General features: G+C 35.0%; 1 protein-coding gene across 1 annotated transcript; it reads left to right on the top strand.

Moving 5' to 3' along the window:
- The first annotated feature begins 3,892 nt into the window (after positions 1 to 3,892).
- On the top strand, positions 3,893 to 19,131 carry LOC107842711 (pre-mRNA-splicing factor 18). Its single transcript, XM_016686668.2, has 2 exons — positions 3,893 to 4,853; positions 18,460 to 19,131. The coding sequence occupies exons 1-2, from the start codon at positions 4,011 to 4,013 to the stop codon at positions 18,859 to 18,861; spliced, it is 1,245 nt and encodes a 414-aa protein (XP_016542154.2). The 5' UTR covers positions 3,893 to 4,010; the 3' UTR covers positions 18,862 to 19,131.
- Positions 19,132 to 23,356: the final 4,225 nt, after the last annotated feature.

Below are 23,356 nucleotides of genomic sequence, written 5' to 3'. Positions count from 1 at the left end.
GATACTTGTTGCTGGTGGGAGGTGTATCCCATGGAAATAGTTGAGTTGTGTGCAAGATGACATGGAACGAGTATCAAAATAATAATAAAAAAATTATGTTTATTAGTTTGATTGAATTTTTTTCTTTGATTTAATTTTAATAAAATTAGTTCAAATTAAATACGGAAAATGTTCAAAAATACCCCTGAACTATCTGAAATAGCTCAAAAATATATCCTTCGTTAGATTTTTGGCTCAAAAGTGTCCCTCCATTAAATATTTGATTAAAAAATACCCCTCTTTCTAACGGAATTCCACTAAGGATGGCACCTAGGTAAAAATAGCCACCTAAACATTCCACATCACTATCCACATGTGTAACACCTTTTAAAATCATCAACCCATAAGTTTTTTTGCAACAATGCAAATCTCAAGATATTTCCTCCATGGAAAGGAGGATTATAAGTTTTGTACAAGTGATTTGATCACGAAGAGTTCCATAAGTCATGTAATTATAAACCAAAATCATCTCATTGTTATAATCACAAGAACCAATTAAGGATACCAAATACAAACGTCTTAGCTTTGATAACATGTGAATCTCTGTTTCAAACTCGCAAACTCCTTGCTTTGATGAAACTATGGTTGCGCTGTTATCTATGTACCTTTTGCACCCATTACTGAAACCTCTATGTATGAATCTAGATGAGTTTCTTAGGAAACCTTTCTATAGCACAATCTAAAACATGAAAGAAGGAAAACTATTCTTGAAACATCTCATAGCCTCCTGTACATAAGTATGGTGCACAACACACCCATGTACAAGACTCTACTAGATGTGGCTTTCAGACTTTCTAGGAAACTATTGAACCTTAGGCTCTGATACCAAGTTTGTAACACCCCAATTTTCTGAACCAGAATGCTACACGGTGCCCATGACCCCGAAGGACCACAAGCTAACCTATGACTGATATCTGTACCTGAGCACTGAATAACCATACTATAAAATATGCGGAAACATAATACTGTAAGGCCATAAAGTTCAAATCTGAATAAATATCTGATAAACTAATGTCTGAAAATAGTATAATAATACCAACACAAATCTAAAATAATTGTCTGACATGCTGTAGTCTGAAAGCCTTTAACTGTACTGAATAAGGAGTTGAAGGAACATGTCTCTAACTAACTCTATCAACTAAAAACTACATTGAAATGATAAATAAAGTAATAATCATATCATCCTCGAATGAAGAGGACTCACTGTTGACACTAACTGCTGAAATCTGCAATGCTACTACTGCTCTGAAACTTGTGCCTCTGAAACTATGGTGTAACATTAAAAGAAAACACCATAGCGCAAATGCGTCGGTACGACTGAATGTACTGAGTATACGAGTGAGGTAGGCTATATGCAAAGGTTTTATATGCATGAACAATGCTGACTAATATGAATGTCACAATACATGCATGCACAGATAACTGTAACTGAACTCGTAGTGATACTGACTACTGAGTTTGAATGCTAACACATGAGTTTACTGATACTGAGATACTGAATGATTGAGTTTATTGATATTGATATCTGGGTCACTAATAAGTGAGGAACTGATACTGTATTATGGAATACTGAGAGACTAATATTCTATTACTGATAAGTGAATGATTATTTCTGACAGTTCTGATTATGAAGAACTGGTCTAATTGACTGTATCTGATAGTCCTAAAACTGAATACTAATAACATGGTTTATCGATATCTAACATGAATGATAAGTGAGTTATGATAACTAATATAACTGATAACATAAATGATTGTATCAGACAGTCATGAATCTAATGGAACTATCAAAGTTCCGTACTGTATCTGAGTTAACTATATCTGACAGTCCTGATTCTGTAACTGAAACTATGGAAGAATTCATCTAACCGACATGCCTCGAATGTTCTTCAATAGATAAATCAGGGTCCAATCTGTACCCTGATTGGAAAGGTGCCAATACCGTGCCACGGGTAAAGACAAGCTGTGAGTGACCCTCAAATCTGGCAATGTCCCCATAAGAAAACGCCGGGTATCCGTCTCATCAACTCTAAAGTTAGTAGTGTTGATATCTCAATCTATGCTGGCTACATAGTTCTGGAACGCAAGGATTGCTTCTAGGAATCTCACCCTCAATCTGGCAGTGTAGATTTCCATCCTTGGGTTCGCTCGGTGCTGAATCCTACACCTATCTGAATAGACACTGAACATGAATACTGAGCTGAGTTGCTGAGTTTCGTTGACTGACGGAATATTACTTATGATTGACTGAGTTCATGAGATTTCTGAGAATACTGAGTTACTGCATTTTTCCTGAGTCACATGACTGACTGAGTTCTATGGAACATGGCTTGACTGTGGATATCGTGAAAACATGACATGGCTTTAGGCACACAGCTATATTTTTTGGGTACAAGTACCCCCAAGACTCGATAGAAGGAAACTGGCACTTCTTGACAATCTTGAATACATGATCAATATCAACCATTCATAATAAAATAAGTTGGGGAAATTTCATAAAATGCATGGATATTATAAACTTGCACATGGTAGGAATGCATATAATCAAGATCATGATTTCATACTCTAACATCATGGCATTCCAACAACATATTCATTGTACAACAATAGCATGGAAACCATTCAAGCATAAGGTTAATAACATGAATTCATCTTTTAGACCATAATAATACATAATATATGTATTGTTTCTCTTAAACATTTAATCAAACACCTTACATGCACAATTTAGGCATAGGTGAAATAATAAAATTTTATATCATGAACAACCAAGTTTACATGTTTCCAACTCATATAATATCATAGATTCATAGAAACACATAAAGATTCCAATTTGGGAATCATTCATCATCAACAACTTGATTATTAACATCCAACAATATAGACATCATAAACAACTAAGTTCATAGATTTTAACTTACATACTAACATAGCTTCATCAAAATACATAAAGATCCCAACTTGAAACCATACAACAACCATCAACATGAACATAATCATACCACAACAAAGTATTCACAATACATGATTTAAAACTTGATTCTTGAGCTCCATGAATGAAAGGGATCCATGGATGAATACTACTCATACCTTAGATTAAGACTCCATGAAAATTTGCGGTGAAATTGGCTTGAATCTTGAAACCCCCAATTGAACCCTTACTTGTTCTTGATAATCTTGGAGAGAAATTGAGCAAAAGGAGTATATTCTGGTCTCAAATGTCATTAATCCCGTGTTATGGAGTATATATAGGGGTGGAAGATGACCAAAATGCCCTAAAAAAAGAGAGAAAGACGCAGTTGTCCCTTTGTTGACTGTCTAACAGGCTGAAGTAAATTGATCATCAATTTTTACTCCGATGTTCAAATTGGATGAAACCAAATGCATTGGAAAGAAGACTCAAAGATCTTTCCATTGATATATATCAGCTCTCACAGTTAATTATATACAGGAAGTTATGATCGTTTGAATTTAATTGAAATTTTGACCTGAAATGCGCCTGGAATGCGGGAGTATTTCAAACCAGTGAGTTAGCCACTGAAATGCTCCCGGAATGTGTCCAATGCGTACTAGGGGATTTCCCCATCGCAACTCAACTTGAAAATCCAAAAATGGAGGTCAAGAAGGTCGTCAAATAAATTCCCGAAGTTAAGAGGTCTAAAATGAGATTAAATGTTGAACTTGAACACTTAGCAAAAATTTTATAAGTGTTGGAATCTCTCTTGGAGCTTTACGAGTTGAATTTGACATGCGATTTTTACAGGGTCTTATAATTTTTGATCCAAAAATCTAACAAGGGGTATTTTTGAGCTATTATTTTTAAACCTTTTCGAATTAAATATCATCAATTTTTAAAAATTTAAAATCAAATCAAATAAAAATATTCTATTTAATCAATTGGTCCCCAAAGCGATTGAATTCTGTGTGTTTTGACCTTTGTATAAATCGGAGCAAGCAGGAGAAATCTTCCGATGGATATACTGAAACAGGAACTGGAAAAACGCCGGAAAAATCTAGCGGAAGACATCGGTGGCCGGAAAATTTTCAAGCGATTGGAGATCGAACAGAAGCGGCTCCAGAGAATTCGCGAAGAGGAAAAAGCTGAAGCCGAAGCGAAAGCCGCCCGTCAAAAACACTCACAACATCAACAGAAGTCATCTACCGATGATGAATCCTTATCATCAAAATTAAATTCCAAAACCGATGTACAATTGCTTAAACAGGATTCATCATCGGTTTCAAAAGTACTTACTGACGAACAAGAAATCGACGGATTAAATTTACCGAGACAAGAAGTTATTCGTCGTCTTAGGTTTTTGAAAAAACCGGTGACCTTATTTGGCGAAGATGATGATGCGAGGCTTGATCGTTTGAAGTTTGTGTTGAAAGCTGGTTTGTTTGAAGTTGATGATAGTGATATGACTGAAGGACAAACGAATGATTTTTTGAGAGATATTGTTGAATTGAAGAAACGGCAGAAGTCGGGGATGATGAGTGATAGGAAGCGGAAAGTGATGGAGGATTCGGGTGAGGATAAAGATGGAGGAGGTGGTGATGAAGATTTGAGTGGAGATGGAAACTCCTCGGGAGTTGATCATGATAAGGATTTGAAGAGAATGAAGACGAATTTCGGGGAGTTGTGTGATGAGGATAAGATATTGGTGTTTTTTAAGAAGTTGTTGAATGAGTGGAATCAGGAGCTTGACGAGATGACGGAGTCCGAAAAGCGGACAGCTAAGGGGAAATCGATGGTTGCTACTTTTAAGCAGTGTGCTAGGTACTTGCATCCGTTGTTCAAGTTTTGCAGGAAAAAGGTAATTGTTTCCTTCTCTTTCAATCGCTTTTGTTATTAATGTATGCTATTTCTGTTATTGTTCGGGCTGCTTTGGACTTTCTTTTTGGAGCCGAGGGTCTATAGGTGATACGATTCAATCTATGAGTGAAAGCTAAACTAAGAAACGAAGAAAAACAAGGATAAAGATAGATGGAGTACCAATAAGATAGACACAATAAAAGGAATTGAAAACAAGTAAAAGGTATATCAAACCCTAAACCCTCAATCAATTAAACCAAACAAAGCACCTAAATCTTACGTAGAATTGGATTCCCGAGCAACCCACGTTTCTAAACAAAAGATCAACACAAAGCGATTCCATGCTTGCCTCACACTCTCAATAGAGTTTGAATTCATAATTCATCAAAAGCTATCAAATGAAATGTCTAAGGCATCTATTTATAGTGTTTGCCTTTGCATACTTGTCCTATTACAAAAATAGCCCAAAAGGGACTATTTTGGAAATAACCCATAAGGGCTCTCTTTATTCCTTGCGCCATGGCTTTCCTTGGCTCCAAGCTATCAACCATACTCTAAATTGCTTTAATGCACGCTCAATAGTGTTGATGGCCATTTGACTCGTATCGTCGTCCCCTTCTTGAAAAGGATTGGACCTTGAATCCGAACCTTGCAAAAACGTAGGAGAAACAAGCACACAATATCCTCATGGCATGAGGGTTAGAGTTAGTACAATCAATTATAGCATCATGCCAAGGTTGCACCCATTTCACATATAACCAAACATCCTTCAAAACATTGGAAGAAAAGTGAACATTTAAAGGGAAAAGGAGTTGGCTACGATAAACATCAAGAAATTCCCCAAAGTTAGTTCCATTAACTACATTACCAAACAAATCATCACATGTTGGAATAGCTAAGGGTAGAATCAAGGAGTCTTTAGATTGGCCATCCGGGTTGGGGTAACCATATATTTCATGCGCATTCAAATTATTCCAAAATATGGTTTGCAAGACATCAACACCATCTAGGTAAGATTTTAAGTCAAATACCTTTAAAATATTATCTACCTTAGGATAAATGTCATCATGAATACAAGGAAGGCTAGGAATAAGAGGGATAGGTACATACCTTTGGGGCAAAGCCTTGAACTTGCTCTCTTGCCCTTTGAACTTGCACCACGTGGACCTTGCCTCTCATGCACTAACTTGGAAGTTGGCAAGATATTAGTGCCGAATGTAGCAAACAACAAGGGCTTAGGTTTGTAACTAATCTCTCCTTCATCCCAAAGCTCCTCATTTTCATTACTCATCTCTTGCCTCATCATTAGGTTAAAATTCACAACCTCTCCTTCTTGAGGCCAAACATCTTCATGGGAAGCTTTCATCATCAAACCATTATGTATATCTCCTTCAACTCCCATAATTTCTTCTTCACTCCCATGGTCATGGTCATCATCCTCTTGGGTATCTTCCTCACCACCATCCTCTTTATTGACCTTCTCTCCAACAAAGTAAGCATCACCTTCTACCAATACTATGTTTCTTCGATTAGGGCATTCACTTGCCTTATGACCCCAATCTTGACACTTAAAACAAACAATGCCTTTAGGATTGGTGTTAGAAGATTAGTTACCTTCATTCCTTGGTGGATACCTTTGGATGGTCTTGTCAATGGGCTTCCTCTTTAAGGACTTGTTGAAATCCTTGTTCTTGTTCCATCCGGATGAAGTAGAAGAAATGTAACCTTTATTGAATGACTTCTTTTCATAGTTATTTCGTTCAACCTTAATGGCCGCTTCAAGAAGGTCTTCTATTTGTTCAAACTTGTGGACAACTAGTTGAGAAGCAATGTCATAGTCCAACCTACCTTTGAATCAAGCCATACAATGATTTGGCGGTTCAACAATTTTGGAACTCCTCATAATAGTCTTCCACTTCTCTACCTCCTTGTCTCAAGTTATAGAACTTGGTTAATTGCTCTTGCTTGAACCTTTCCGTTACATACCTCTCTTTCGTAAATGCCCTCAATTCATCCCAATCCGGAAGGTCGGGATTACCATTTCTTTCTCTTTGCACTCTCTCAGTCTCCCACCAAGTAGAAGCATATCCTTCAAATTGAGCAATTGCATGAGCGGCTTTCTTGTGTCCGGTTAACTCATTGAGTTGGAAGATCCTATTGCATTATACTTCATAATCAAGGTAGACCGATGGATCATTAGTTTCTTTAAAGGTAGGAAGAGTGATCTTGATGGAGTTGAGACCCGCATCTCTACCCATATTTCCTCCTTGATCCCATTGATGATCTTCTTGAACTTGGGACGGTGTCCTAAGTTTCCTATTCCATGTGGAACCGGACCAAATCTTCCTCTTCGTCCTCTATGTCCTCCTTCTCGAGCTCCTCTTCTATTTCATACAAATCCCACAAGGAGAGCCACTTCATCTCCTCAATAAGGTTCCTCACCTTCCACATCAATTTGGATTGGTTAGTTATGATTAGCCGGAATTTGAGGTGGTTGGTTTTGGTTTAGTGAGGCTCTCGACAGTCCTTGGGGTATTTGGATGTCGGGTTCTTGGTTTTGTGGAGCTTCTTGGTGGACTTGGTTGAATTGGGGTTGTAGTGGGCGAACGGGATTCCGGTTGTTTGGATAAGTAGGGGCTTGGTTGTTGGGTTCATGTACTTGTATTGATGGATTGAGCATTTGGTGAAGTGTTTCCGGAGTTATAGTAGCGGAGGTGTTGAGATCATGTCCAGCAGAGGAGGCATGGTAGTTTTGAGGAGTTGAGTGGGTGGAGTCTAGACAAACTTCCAAAGTGTCCATCCTCCTTGATAGTGATCCTTCCATCCCTTTCATTCTTCCTTCAAAGGATCCTAATCGACTATATATAGCATTAAGCTTCTCCATGATGAAAGCTAACATAGCATTTATGGTGCTATTATCCATGGTGTGTGATATTTCACCTTCTTGAGCCATTGTACCTATTAAGAAACACTAAACAAAACAAAAACAACAAACAAGTTAAAGGTTAGGAAATCAACCTCACAGGCTCTCAAAGTTCACACCTTTGTTTGTCACTCAATTGGTGTCGCAAGTATTGATAGCTCGTTTGTACTCCGATGAGATTGCTTGGTACCAATTGTGGCTTGAGGTCGGAATAGATCCATGTTTGAAACGACTCAAAGAAAAAATATGTATGGACTTGAGTTAAGAACTGGCAACGAATTCAAAAGAGAAAAGCTAGAAAGAAATAGGACGATGAAATAAAAGGACTCAAAAACTAATTAATCAACTAGTAGATCAATTATTAGTGGTTAATTAGTGTTTTAAGAATCAAAGAAAACAAGTTTAAGAATCAAGAAAAGAAACTAGAAATTCAAAAGTGAGCTTACGAAAATTGGTCCAAGTTGACGACTAGGGGAAGTCGTCACTTGGTTGACAACTTGTCAACCTTGTCGTCAACCTTAGACAGAGTAGTGTCTTCAGGTGACGACTTGTCACTGAGTTGACGACTTGAAGTGATGACTAGGGCTCGTCGTCACCCTTAACCAGTGTAGTTGACGACTTGAAGTTGGTGGCTTATCAGTGGGTTGACGACTAGTTGATAATCGTCACCCCAAGGCAGTGTTGTTGACGATTTGTGCTGATGGCTTGATACCTTGTTGACAACTAGTGTTGACAAGTCGTCACTTGGTTGATGGCTTGTCAAGCTTGTCGTCAACCTTGATCAGTGAGGTATTTCTTGCTCTTTTCGTGCGATGGAAGAGGCGTGAAGGGTTCTCAACAATTTCTCCTTCTTGGTATGATCTTAAAAGCTTCTTGGAGATTATTCAAGACTTTGAATGCTTCAACAATTGATCAAACAATTCTTGAAAGCCTTGAATTCTTTGTGGTCCCCTCCTTTGTACTCTTCTCTGTTTCTTCCTTTAGAATATTTCTTTTTGATGCCTTTTGATTCTCTCTCTTTGGAAGATTTGGAATATTTTTGGTAATAAACAAGTACCTCACTCTCCTCTCACTCCCTTTTTGGATCAAACACAACCTTTTTGAATGTTCTTCTTCAACAATATATGAAGATCATGAAGAACACCAAGAACATTCAAAATTGACCCTTAAGTAAATGACCTCGGAAGTTGATGAAATTCGAGACCCAAGTTCACTTTAAACTCTTGAACACAATCCACACGTTTTCAGCTCAAAATTCCAACTAACAACCCTCCAAATTTGAGAACCCACCTCTAAGTTTCTTCAACTTAAGCTCAAACAATGGTGGATGACTCAAATCAACCCGGAATAAGCTCAAATTTGATATTTAGACTCTAATATTGTTAGGAAATACAGATCTAACACTAGAAACACAAAAAGACACAAAAACCAAAAACTCAATTTTGACCTAGGGGCAAAACGGGAATATTTTTTTTTCTTTTTGTGATTTTTCGATTTTTCAACACAACAAGACCCAAGATTGACTTTGTGAGAACGAAATCAAGATCGGCTCTGATACCAAATGATACGATTCAATTTACGAGTGAAAGCTAAACTAAGAAATGAAAGAAAAACAAGCGATAAAAGATAGATAGAGAAGCAATAAGATAGACACAATGAAAGAAATTGAAAGCAAGTAAAAGGTATATCAAACCCTAAATCCTCAATCAATTAAACCAAACAAAGCTCCTAAATCTTACGTAGACCTCAAGGTAATTGGATTCCCGAGCAATCCAAGTTTCTAAACAAAAGATCAACACAAGCGATTCCACGCTTGCCTCATACCCTCAATAGAGTTTGCATTCATAATTCATCAAAAACTGTCAAATGAAATGTCTAAGGCATCTATTTATAGTATTTGCCTTTGCATTCTTAGGCTGCATTTGTTTTTTTTTTTAAGATTCAGATGTTTGAATCTGAATGCACATTTGAATGATTAAGATGTTGTCTTTAGATCTGAAAACTGAATGATTAAGACTGTTCGTTTTTTCAGCATTTGAATGTGTAAAATTTTTTTATTTGTATACATAATAAAATAAAAAATACAATTCAAATAAAAAACTAATTATATATCAGAAAAGTATATAATTTAATATAACAAAATTCTTATTTGATTGAAAAAAATATTTATGTTTGTTAGAGATAGTGGAGATGGTTTATAATAGTGGTTGCGGCGACAACTATTGATGTTAGGGATTAGTAATTTTGGTGGTAATAGTTGTGATGGTTGGTATTGTAGTGACTGTTATGATGGTGGCGGTTGATAGTGGTGGTGGTGGTTGTGATGTGACGTTGCTTGATGTCAGTAGTTGGAGGTGTTGACTGTGATGGCTGAAAAATGAATGCATGAAGGTTGACGATGTATTGGTGCTAGTTGGAGATGTTAATTGTGATGGTGGAGATGGTTGTTAGTAGAGATAAATTGTAGCGATGGTAGTGGTTGAAGTGATGGTAGAGGTGGCGTTACTAGTGATAATGATGGTGACGGCCGAAGAATGTATGGAGGTTGTGATGTATTAGTGGTAGTTAGCGGTGGTACTAGTTGTGATAGATGAGTTGGTCGATAGTAGGGATTGACCGGTAGTGGTTGATGATGGTGGTGCTGTAGACGGTGGCGGTGGTGGTGAATATAATTAGAATAATAGAGGTAGTAGATGTGGTAGCGATTGACAATAGTGGTTGGTAACGATATTTGTTGTCGATGGTGGTTGTGATGGTGGAGGTGGTTGGTGGTGGTGGTGGTGGTGGTGGTGGTGGGTGGTGGTTGATAATGGTGGCGGTGACAAGAGGTGGTTAGTGGTGGTGATTGATGATTCTGACCATAGTGGCGGTGAATATTATCTAACACCAGAATACATTTCAAACTTATTAAGACTTGATTCTAGATGTAAATGATTAAGACCTATTCAGACTTATTTAGAGCTAAAATCTTGATAAAAAATAAATGCACTTAATGGTTTGAAGTCTGAACCATTCAGATTCAGACCTCCATTGATTGCAAACAAATAAGCCCTTAGCCTATTACAAAAATAGCCCAAAAGTGACTATTTTGGAAATAACCCACAAGGGCTCTCTTTATTCCTTACGCCATGGATTTCCTTGGCTCCAAGCTATCAACCATACTCGAAATTGCTTTAATGCACGCTCAATAGTGTTGATGGCCATTTGACTCGTATTAATAGGGGAGGGAAACAGCCTCTCCAAATTTGAGTTAGAGTTAAGGTCTGTGTACGACTACGCTGCATATGTTGTTGTTCTTGTTGCTTTAATAGATGCTATGTTCTGTTTCTGCAATTCCTGATTCCGCAAGCTTTATATTAGTTTTCTTTCTTAGTAAATGCAATTGCTTGAAATTAAACTTAGTTGGAAATTTACTTAATCAGACTGAATTCCAGCATATGAATTCAGACTAAGGTGGATCCAATTTATGAAAGAATGAATTAGGCAATGTGATACGGAATATGGTTGTCCTTGTGGGAGTTCTAACTGTGATATAAAAGATTATAGCCTCTTGTACAAGCCTGTGTTCGAATCTAGTGATGATGTATTTTTTTGATCAGATAACACCACCTTTATCATAACTGGAGTCAATTGCTTATGTTTTGTTTTGAAATTTGATTGAAATTGATCGTGAAGATTTATGATCTCTTGTTCGTCCAATGCTTTACTTGTCGGTATTGAAATAGTAAGTATTATAGAATATTGGTGAAGGATGGGTTCACATTCTTACTATAGATCCTGTGTTAAATCTTGCCTGCACATCATCTCATCTGTATAACCTGAACTGGAATAACTGGGTAAGAGAACTTTTGATCTATACTCTAATCGTTTCATTACCATCCATGGTTAAGTAGATGATGGGATAAAATAATGAATTCTTTGACCCTTCCTCTTCTTGTGAATAAGGATTTTATGTTCTGTGGCAACTGTGGTATAATGATCTGATCTGGAAGGACAATGGTTCATAGAATTTGAAGACAAAGAAACAGTTCCTATATGCACATGCATAAGAAGATTTGTACATCTTTCTTATGTAAAAGTATGGAATGATGCATGTATTCCATAAGTTAATTTCCAGTTAATTATCTTGCTGAAAAAATAACTTTAACTTAATTAATTGATGCATATGTACTCCACATGAGTCTAAAGGGTTCAGGGTGAGCAGAAGCAAGACAGAGTATGTGGAATGTAAGTTTAATGACGTGAGGCGGGAGAACGAGGTAGTAGTGAAGCTGGAAGCACAGGAGGTATGTAAGAGGGATAAGTTCAAGTATCTCGGGTCCGTGATCCAGAGTAACGGTGAGATTGACGAGGATGTCTCGCACCGTATTGGGGCGGGATGGATGAAGTGGAAACTCGCGTCGGGGGTGCTGTGTGATAAGAAGGTGCCGCCCAAGCTTAAAGGCAAATTCTATAGGGTGGTAGTCCGTCCGGCCTTGCTGTATGGAGCGGAGTGTTGGCCAGTTAAGAACTCCCACATCCAAAAAATGAAGGTGGCAGAAATGCGGATGTTGCGCTGGATGTGTGGACTGACTCGAGGGGATAGAGTTCGGAATGAGACTATCCGGGAGAAGGTTGGTGTGACTTCAGTGGAGTGTAAGATGCGGGAAGCACGATTGAGATGGTTCGGACACGTGAAGAAGAGGGGCATGGATGCCCCGGTCCGTAGGTGTGAGAGGCTAGCGTTGGATGGTTTTAGGCGGGGTAGGGGTAGGCCGAAGAAGTACTGGGGTGAGGTGATTAGGCGGGACATGGAACAGTTACAGCTCACCGAGGACATGACCCTAGATAGGAAGGTCTGGAAGACGCGAATTACGGCAGAAGAGTAGGGCCAGATTGGGTCGCTAGTGTAGGGAATTACTTGGTGGGTTTTTTTTTTATTTTTTATTCCCGTTATGATTCCGTATTCAGTGTTCCATGCTTATTACGAATCTGTGTGCTTTCCTCTGCTTTCCTCTGTTTTATATTCCTTATGGGTGCCGTATTTATGTTATGTCATCTGCTTCTGTGCTTTACTATGTGTTTGTGTGATATCTTGTGCCTTGAGCCGGGGGTCTTTCGGAAACAGCCTTTCTACTTCATCAGAGGTAGAGGTATGGACTGCGTACATCTTACCGCCCCCAGACCCCACTAAGTGGGAATACACTGGGTTTGTTGTTGTTGTTGTTGTATATGTACTCCACATGAGACGTTATCGGTTATCCTTCATGTGATTAATGATAACCCTATAGATGATGATAAGTCAAGTGTATCAGGGGATCTTATTCAATGTCTTATTATATACTCCCTCTATTTCAGCTTGTTTGTCTTTCTTTCTTTTTAGTGGGCATTTGGCTATTTGGCTATAAAAACTAAAATTTTTGAAGTTGGAGTTTGAATTGAAGTTGGAGTTGTGTTTGTCCATAAATATAATTGGAGTTGTTTTTGAATTTTTGTAAGAGAAGGAAGATGGAAAAAAGTGAACAAGTTTTTCTTGTTTTTCACTTTTCCAAATACAACTCCAAGTTGCATTTGGAATTCTCATGGCCAAACATCAGCTTGGAGTTGTATTTAGCATAAAGTGAAAAAATTTTCTGAAAGTGAAAACATTTTCATGGCCGGACGGCCCTTAGTTCGTTCCAATGAATTCCTCTTTAATTTTCTTGGCAATTATTTAGTGCCTGTTTGGGATTGCTTTTTTTGAGAAAAACTGTTTTTGAAAAAGATGGTGTTTGGTAAACTTGCAAATGTGCAAAAATTCTGCTTCTAGAAAAAAGCAGAAGCAGAAATTATTTTCTTCGTGACAAAAATATCCCTATGATTTACACACACATATATCCCTTTCTCTTAGATTTGACACTTAAATTCATCTTGTTACAAATACTATGACTATACATTATTTCATACGACAACGCTTTATCATTGATAAAGACTTCAACTATTTGCCAACGAAGACATTATCACAGAGATTGAAGAAGGAGATGGACCTTCTGGTATACCTTCAGAAATACAAGACAAATCTTCTACTAGTATGGAGACATTGCGTGATAAAATTAGAGATGAAATCATTGAGAATTTTTGTGAGGACTACTTATTTTTGTGGTGAATTTTTTCATATGTTGTTATTTAATTTATGGAGTAATTTTTAAATTCATTTTGTTTGATGTTTTTAGGTAATATTTAAATTATTATAGTAATATTATATCATTATTTAACATTTTTTATTATATCTGTGTATAAATATTGATTGAAAATTCTATACCACGTACTTTTTAATTAAATAAAAATAAAAATTTTAACTAAAAATATTATAATAGATATTTAAAATAAATTTTCTCTATAAAATAATTTTAGTAGTAAAAGTTTATTAATACATATCCTTTTTTGTTATTTGTTTCTCAAAAGTACTTCTTAAAAAAGATTATTCAAACCCAATCTGTTTATCAAAAGTACTTTTCAAAGGAATTTACCAAACACAAGTTGCTTTTTTTCAAAAACAATTTTTTGAAAAGCCTTAAAAAATGTTTCTCAAATAAGCAGTTTTTTATCAATATTGCCAAACGGGCTATTATAGTCCGTTTGGGATTTTTTTTTCCTAAAAAAAAATATTTTTTTATTAAAGTATCTCTTATTAATTAATCAGCATGTCATATAAGTTGAGTTTAAAATTTTATACTTCTTATTTACATCATAATTCTTGATTTTATTCTATGATTTATATATTATTTTTGTAATATTATATCATTATTTTAATGTATCTGTGTATATAATGAAAATTTTATAGTACGTACTTTTAATTAAATAAAAATAAAAAATTTAATGAAAAATTTTATGATAGATATTTAAAATAAATTTTCTCTATATTTTAGTAGTAAAATTTTATTGATACATGTCCTTTTCATCATTTGTCTCTCAAAAACACTTCTTGAAAACGATTATTCAAACACAATCTGTTCATAAAAAGCACTTTTCAAATGAATTTACCTAACACAAAATCTCTTTTTGAAAACATTTTTCTGAAAAACTATTTTATAAAAGTGCTTCTCAAATAAGTAATTTTCTAGCAGCAATCTTGAACGGGCTCTTAGTTTCAACTTTTTACTTTCCATGTTTAAGACCACTGTTAGAATATGAGTAGGAATAAAAGTAGTTATAGAATTCTACTTGAAAAAGAACTGGAATGTAATGTCCTCTTTGGAAATGTATTGGAATGTAGTATCTATAAATAGGGTCTCAGTGTAATCATAATATTCCTCCTGTATATTTCTCAGATGGTATTAGAGCTTCTACGAACTTGGTGGAAAATTCAAGAGCTTTCACTGGTAGTGGGCGTCTATGACCCATATATGTCGCTCGTTTGACTAATGATAATGTTAGAAAAATTTGGGCCACATGCTTTTTTCTAGTGGCTTCTCATATTTGATTTGTGTAGCACAATGTTTTTTTTGGTTACTATTTTCTCATATCTGATTTGCATAGCACCGTGTATCTTTTTGGTGATTACTTTTTCGTATTTGATTTGCATAGCACCGTGCATCTCTCTGAACTACTTATCATATTCAATTTGCATAGTACCGTGCATTTTTTCATACTATTTTCTCATATCTGAGTTGCACAGCACCGTGCATCCTTTTGGTGACTCCTCATATCTAATTTACGTAGTTTTGTTCATCTTTTCGATGAATCTAGATCTGATTTGCACAGGATTGTGCCATCAATTTGATCATACTCATATAATTTTCATTTTTCAGTAGGGTCGTGTTGTCATTTCGACCGTACTCATATGATCTCTTTTTCAGTAGGATCGTGCCATCATTTCGATCCTACCCATATAATTTTTTCTTAGATTGTGACCACACTTTTTAGCTGTCAAATCTAATAAGCTAGCGCATGAGCATGTTCCGTCCAGTTTTTTGGTAACTTTTTTGTTCAAGATCTACTTATCTCTTGATTTTGAGATGACCTATATATTTTATATCAGCTTCTGGCAATTTTCCCGCTGCAAATCAACTTTTCAGCGACGTTTACAACTTCAGTTTGTTCCTTTTCAACTGAGGGCTCCCAATGCCCAGAGTAGTCCTTACCAATTTTCTTGCAGATATCTTTACCAAGCCCCTCACTGATCCTCGTTTAAGTTACATCCATAACAAGCTTGGTACATATGCCTTGTATGCACTAGCTTGATAGGGATTGTTAGAATATGAGTAGAAATAGGAGTAACTATAGAATCCTACTTGAAAAAGGTCTGTAATGTAGTGTCATATTTAGACACAGATTGGAATGTAGTGTTTATAAATAGGGTCTCAGTGTAATCATGTAGATGCAACAATTCAATAATATTCTTCGCTTCTATCTCTTCACAACCACCAAATTAAAGGACATTTTGGTGTATTCCACATAACTTTAGTTTAAGACGATAAGATTTAAAAGTCTTCTTTACTTTCTTAAACTGTATGTCTAGTCAAAACCAGACAAACAAGTTGAAACGGGAGGAGTAATAGATAAGAAAAATGGAAAGATTCAATCTCTTTTAACAAGCTCCTCCTTCTTTGTTGACGCTACTAAGTACCTATAAGTTTGCCTACTTTACTTATTGAGATGTTGAGAATGGGTTCCTCGAACAAAAAGGTTGAGCCAGAGTTTCTAAGCTTTTGCATTTTGTTTATTGAACTTTTCACTGAAAGCAATCACATCTCCGTGCCTTCTAAAAAGGTAATAGACCATTTGCTAGCTTCACAAAGTGAAAATAGAAGGCCTACACACAATTAGCTTGTCTAAGACTAAGAACCCCTTTGGAAAAGGGAAGGAAGACCGAATGATTGGCAAAAGGTAAAAGTAGAGCGAGCAGCCACTTGCCTGGTTGAGAGATTTGAGCACTTGGATTAGGAAGAGCTATCATGCATTGATAATTGAGAAAGTAAATTAACACTATGTTCTTGATGACACAATGGAAAATATATGGAGAGAACGGCGGGAGTCTTACACAAACATTATTTATTCTTCTCGGTGCTTATTGCTTGCGTAGGGTTTTAGAGTTAAACCAAATTTGTTTCTATTTTGGTCAAATTTTAGAGGATTTAGTTTCAGGATGGGCTTAACAGAGTGACCTGGATTTAGTTGTTACTATAATGGATGCTAAACCACCTTTACTATATTTTTACTCAATAAATCAACAAGTCATTCACAAGTTTTGTAAATCCTGGTATATTGTAATGTGATTATCTGTCTATCTGCCAAATTTTATGTGCAGAAACATGATAATTACCCGAACTTATTTCTATTGGTAGGTTCTTGAGCCAAATCTCATCATATAAGGTATATATGTGGAAAGCTAATTTATATATCTAGCAGTGATGTTGGTTTATTTACTAAGGACTCGTTTGGTAGAGTATATAAAAATGGTACTGAAAAGGGTGTATTAGTAATACAAGGATTAGTAGTGCTGATGGTAGTAATGCTAGGCTTATTTCTTATGCATTGTTTGGTTTGATGTATTAAAAATATGTATGACTATATTTCTTTAAAAATATCATTTGTTTACAAAAATACCCTCAATATTCTACAACTTCTATTAACTTTTTTTTTTTCATGAATTCATTATTGTTAATTGATTTTCAGCACTTTGTTATATTTGTTTTTTTTTTTCATTGACCTATTTCAATGCTTTTTCTTTGTTGAAGATGATGTTTTAATAAAAATTGAGTTTATGTTTAATAGAAATGTAAACCTTGTAGAAAAAGATCTCAATGATATTTAGATTTATTGGTTTGCTTTATGAATGATTTTGTTGATTCGTTTGCGGATGAAAGAGGAGTTAATGGATAACATAAAGGAATTATGAATAGAAAGTTAAAAAAATTAGTTTTTCCAACCGATCGAATTGAATTAATCAATCCTAATTATTGTCTTGTTCTACATACTTGAATACATTCTGTTGTTGCATGTAATTTAAGCTGAATTAAAATCAAAGTTTATCATGAAAGTTGTTGTCACATTATAAGTTATTTTAAGTGAAAATTGATTGGTATTGATATCATTTTTTTTTTTGAGTGAGACTACTATTTACCATCAAAAAGATTTATTGATCGGGAACATCAACTTAAGCTTCAGGAGGTTGCTTTCTATTGATTAGTCTTGGATTGATTTAGCGACAAATAACTTTCTCTAAATAATAAAATTTGTAAGATAATTTACTTAAATAAATTTACTGGTGCAAATATAAAACATAAATCCAAGAAAATAAACAAAATGATAAGGATTTGAGGGGTATTTTTGTCTTTTCATATATAATCCTGTGGTATTAAATTCAATTTATTACTAATATCACCAAATGGAAGGTATTAATTATACATTGACCCAAAATCTCTACCAAACATAGTACTAAATAATACCATTCATTTCCCCTATTTCATCCTGCCAAATGATCCCTAAAAAATGTTGCCCAATTCATAGAAGGTTGGAACGTAAGCTGAGTTCTGCTGGTAAAGTGTTTTTTGTTGCATAATAATTCTGATGACGAGGTCTTCTCTTGCTGATGTAGTCCCTTTAAAAAATAAACATTAGGTTGAACTAATATGTTTCTTTTGTGCTCCCTTTTAAGATTCTTATTCAAATCGTTACTTCTGCATGAGAAGCTTATTTTGTCATGGTGTACTTGTGTATCTAGGTACTTCCTGATGACATTAGGCAAGCACTACTAGTGGTTGTTGAATGCTGTATGAAGAGGGACTATCTAGCTGCGATGGATCAGTACATTAAGATGGCAATTGGTAATGCACCTTGGCCTATTGGTGTTACTATGGTTGGTATTCACGAACGGTCAGCTCGTGAGAAGATCTACACAAACAGTGTTGCTCATATCATGAATGATGAGACAACTAGGAAGTATCTGCAGTCAGTAAAAAGATTGATGACATTCTGCCAACGACGTTATCCAGCAATGCCATCCAAAGCCGTGGAGTTCAATAGCCTTGCAAATGGCAGTGACTTGCAGTCACTGCTTGCAGAGGAGGGGACTTCTGAGGGATCTCAAACCTCGGAGGAAAGGCTTCGAATAATGCCTGCATAAGGGATAATCTTGCAGGCATCTATATATTGATTTGCCTTTAGTACTGTTTTTTTCCCGCGTATGTTGATTCCCCATGATGTAACTGAATTGTTTTCCCTGAGTCGATGCTGCCCTGCAGAGCCTTAGAGCCTTGCACAAGGGGGGAAAATTGGATGCCCTGGTTTGTAACTTCTGGAATTGGATCGTATGTAGAGAAAACTCACCTTTAGTTCTGTGATGAGTTATCCTGACCTTATTCTAATGCTAAGCTAATTCATGTTACGGTGACCAGCTATCGGTAGTGTCATAGTGCTTCAGTCTTCATTAACTGGAGAGCTCACCTATAGGTAGTATCATAGTGCTTCAGTCTTCATGAATCGCAGAGCAAATAGAATTGCATTAGAGGAACTATTCGGTAATCCGCAATAACAGAGAACTCTAGTTGAAAGATAAAAACAGTTTAAAAAGGATGACTTTTTGTTTATGGGTTCTCCCTTCGTCTATCTTTATTATCCACTATATTAAAAGTAGTTGTTCAATAATACTAGTTGTTCAATAATTCTTGTTCAGTTTGATAAATGAGATAATACATAAATATGATCGTAAACTTGACATCAAATTATAACTTTGACCTTAAACTTTAATAGTGCACAAATAGGACCCTTAACTATTCAAAACTTGAACAAATATGACCTCCAATTTTGCAGTTCCAATGCGTGAGTTTCACTCGCGCCTATGTGAAAAGGTAATTCAATCACACGGTGCCACTTCGTTAAAAGGGCTGTCTTGGAGGGAGGTTATATTTGTGCAGTTTTGAATAGTTAAAGGTCATATTTATACACTGTCAAAGTTTTATTTTTTGTATTAAACGGCGTCGTTTTTATTATTATTATTATTATTATTATTATTATTATTATTATTTATTTATTTATTTTATTTTATTTTTTTTATTTAGGGATCGAACCCGCGCAATAGGTTGAAGGAAGTGCCCAAGAAGAGCAAATAACACCACTGGTCTATCTAAGTGCCTTGTTTCATATGGTTCAACATTAATATACATACATAAATATAGATTTTCTACCTTATTATACAACGTAATTTTTTTACCGAGGGGGTTCGAGTGAATCCCATGGCAATCACGTAGGTTCGCCCCTGCGTTAATTTAATAATGTTTTAATAACATTAATTTAATAATATTTTAATAACGTTAATTTGATAACGTTAATTTAATCTACTACTACTACTATCCTTAATAACGTTTTATTAAAACTATAATTTTTTTATTGTTAGTATAATTTCATCTTTAATTTAATATTTAAATAAATTATATTTAGATATATTATATAACTTAAATTCACCCTCTGCTTTATAATATATATACATACCCGCGCGATTTTTTGTATGAGGCTGACCCACCTAATTAATAAATCTTCAATATTATTTTTTTCCGCAATGACAAAAGAAATTAGATGCCATTTTAATCTTTGAGCCGAAAATAATGAAAAAATAATAGTAAAAAGTCATTTAAAGGTCATATTTGTACAGTTTTGAATAGTTAAAGGTCATATTTGTGCATTGTCAAAGTTTAAGGTCAAATTTATGTATTATGCCCTTAGATTTAAGATGGACGCGCCCAGTTTTGCGTGTTGAACACGCGTTTTGCCATGTAGGATCGGAGGTCATATTTGTGCAGTTTCGAATAGTTAAAGGTCATAATTGTATACTATCAAAGTTTAAGGTCAAAATTATAATTTGATGTCAAGTTTAGGGTTATATTGATGGATTATCTACCCATTTTACCTTTGACATTAAATATGATTTATTATTCAATGCATTTCGCAATCTCATTTACTATTTCTTAACATATGTGTTAAGACCATAATGAATAATTATTGATAATGAATAACTAGTGATAAATGGAGGAAGTAACAAATCATTAAAGACATCAAGAAGATGCAAGTCAAAAGTGAATACAAAATAAAAGAATGTGACTGCTCATGTACAACAAGAACCTACGAACCTAAATCCAACGACTTAAAACCATTCAAATAAATTACAAAAACAATATGATATGACTGAATTTTCTAGGGTTTTAACCCTAAGATCTTCATGGGAATAAAAGGAAGTTAGGTTTTGCAATCACAGATAATTGTAGAACGTTATGGGGAGTGTTATTTGATTAGGTGGGGGGTTATTAGATGGGATAGCCTCTTCCTTTCTTTTGTAACTTCAATTAACATTAATCACATAAGTCTAATTGAACGGTGAGTGAAAATACTTTATAAGATCTAACAGAAGGGACAACTTTAAAATCATTTATTGTTTTTTTTTTTTTTTTTTGGGGGGGGGGGGGGGGGGGCGGGGGGCGGGCAGTTATAACTTATTCATGTATAGGAATAACTTTTTTTAGTATTAGCCTAGCTCGGAGACAAAAGTAATAATTTGAGTCAAATTTAAAATTGTTTTAACCACTTCTCTCTACATAATTAGCTAACTAAAGTTTTATTTGTGCATGATTTTGATTATATAAAAGATTTAACTATTTTAGAAAAACTAGGAAAACATCGGTGAAAAATATATGATCTCCATTAATATAGGACTGACCGTAAGCTGTGTTTTTATAGACGGAGGCAAGGCATTTTACAAATCACGGGGCGAGGCATAAGCCTCGGGGCATGAAGTATAAGCCTCATGAATCTTTAATTTTTAATTTGTATATAGTAAAAATAGTATAATAAACACAAAAATTTTAAAAAAGTACATTAATAATTTTTAAAAATTTAAAACATGATCATAAAACTCAAAGAAATAAAAAATCCTATCATTTTACAAGTAGAAGCAATGCAACGAAATAAAAGTTATTATAGGATGCAAATTAACTCTAAAATCTTAACTTTTAAACAATAAAAGAATCACAATTTTTTCTTAAAATATGAATGAATCGAGGGTGACAAAAAGAGTCGGAATATTAAAAAAGAGTGACTCAAGTTTTAAAATTAGGTGTAGGTGACAAGTTTATAATTAGGCTTTAATAATAATTGATCCTTTTTTGAATAAGTCCCTATGTTTTTTTACACACTTTAATCCAAAATTTAATTAAACCCCTAGTTTCTAGAAAGGAAAAATTATACTTTTGTTCTCCTCTTGTCCAACCGATTCTTCGTGTTTTTTTTTCTTCTTCTCTTCTTCTTGTTCTTCTTCTTTTTCTTTTCCTCCTCCTTCTTCTTCTCCTATGTGTTTTGTTGTTCTCTTGTTGGTGTTGTTGTTGCTGCTACTGTTATGAGTTTCTTCTTTGAAGAATTTGAGAGATAAATAATTTTCTTCAATTTTTGGACTAAATTTTGTTCATGTAACACTTGGAATTACTTAAGAGGTGATTTTCAATTATTTTGATACGTGATTTATGCAATTTTGTGTGTAGTATTCATCTGAAATTGAATTTTATATTGTTGTTTCTCTCATTGCTGCATATTTTTAGCAATTGTTGCAGTTGTTTCAACAATTGTTGCAGCATGTGTTGAAACAAATGCGATAACTGCTAAAAAATATACAGCATTTCCTGACTAATTATTGCGTCCTAGCACACACGCAAGTGTACGTGGTCACCCAAGTAGTAAAGTGGCCTTTAAAATCCAAGTATCGATCCCATAGGGACTTGCGCTCAGCAACAATCTAATTCTAGTAATACTACGGAGATTAAAAAAGTGCGAAAGTAACCAATGTCATTTGAGATTTAAAAACGTAAAGTAATCATAAACAATGTTATAATATAAAGTGCTTGAACAATAATAGGGAAGAATCCAGGGATAAGACACCACGAACAATACTAATTAGCTATATAATTTCATTGAATTAGTTAATTATCTTGGTTGTTGATTCACGAGGTTGATAACATAATTAAGGAATGATCATCTTCTAACCGTCTATTTATTTTAGACCCACAACTATATCATTGAGTGGGGATGTGAGAGTTAAGTTAAACCCATTCATATTTCATCCTGTATATGAACCAAGTGGGGCGAATTACGTATATTCCTATCCTAACCACAAATATTAACTTCAATCCCCCTCTATATAAGATCCCACTCAATCTATCTCACATTCTAATCTATTGTTCTTTCTTCCAGGCTCACAATAGAAATATAGATTTATCCTAAGAGTCGTGAATCCATAGAATAGTAAATACAATGATATATAAATGACCAATAATGATAATAAACATAAATCAACTCAAATATAAGCTAAAGTATTCATGTTCTTGGCCTCAACCCTAGAGGTGGGTGTTTAACTACTCATGGAATCACAGTGAATCATAGTTAATGAATTCATATATAAAATCCAAAAGTAAACTACAGGAAAGGATTAAAACCCTAAGAGAAGCCTCTTCAAGTGTATTCCAAGTCCCAAAGGTCATTCAAGATATGTAAAACAAGATAGGAGTGTCCTATTTATAGTGGGAACCAATTACCCATTTTAAAACCATGGGCATGTCACGCTCTTGCATTTGCGCTATAAG

Source organism: Capsicum annuum, chromosome 9, assembly GCF_002878395.1.
Source record: "Capsicum annuum cultivar UCD-10X-F1 chromosome 9, UCD10Xv1.1, whole genome shotgun sequence".
NCBI classification, from domain to species: domain Eukaryota; kingdom Viridiplantae; phylum Streptophyta; class Magnoliopsida; order Solanales; family Solanaceae; genus Capsicum; species Capsicum annuum.
Note: the sequence above shows the minus strand (reverse complement) of the source record. Positions and strands in the feature narration are given on the sequence as shown.

Bases quoted from the DNA above. Each gene is read 5' to 3' on its own strand.
- LOC107842711 (XM_016686668.2), top strand. From the start codon at position 4,011: ATGGATATACTGAAACAGGAACTGGAAAAACGCCGGAAAAATCTAGCG. The intron at 4,854-18,459 runs GTAATTGTTTCC...TTGTGTATCTAG, and splicing joins TCAAGTTTTGCAGGAAAAAG to GTACTTCCTGATGACATTAG.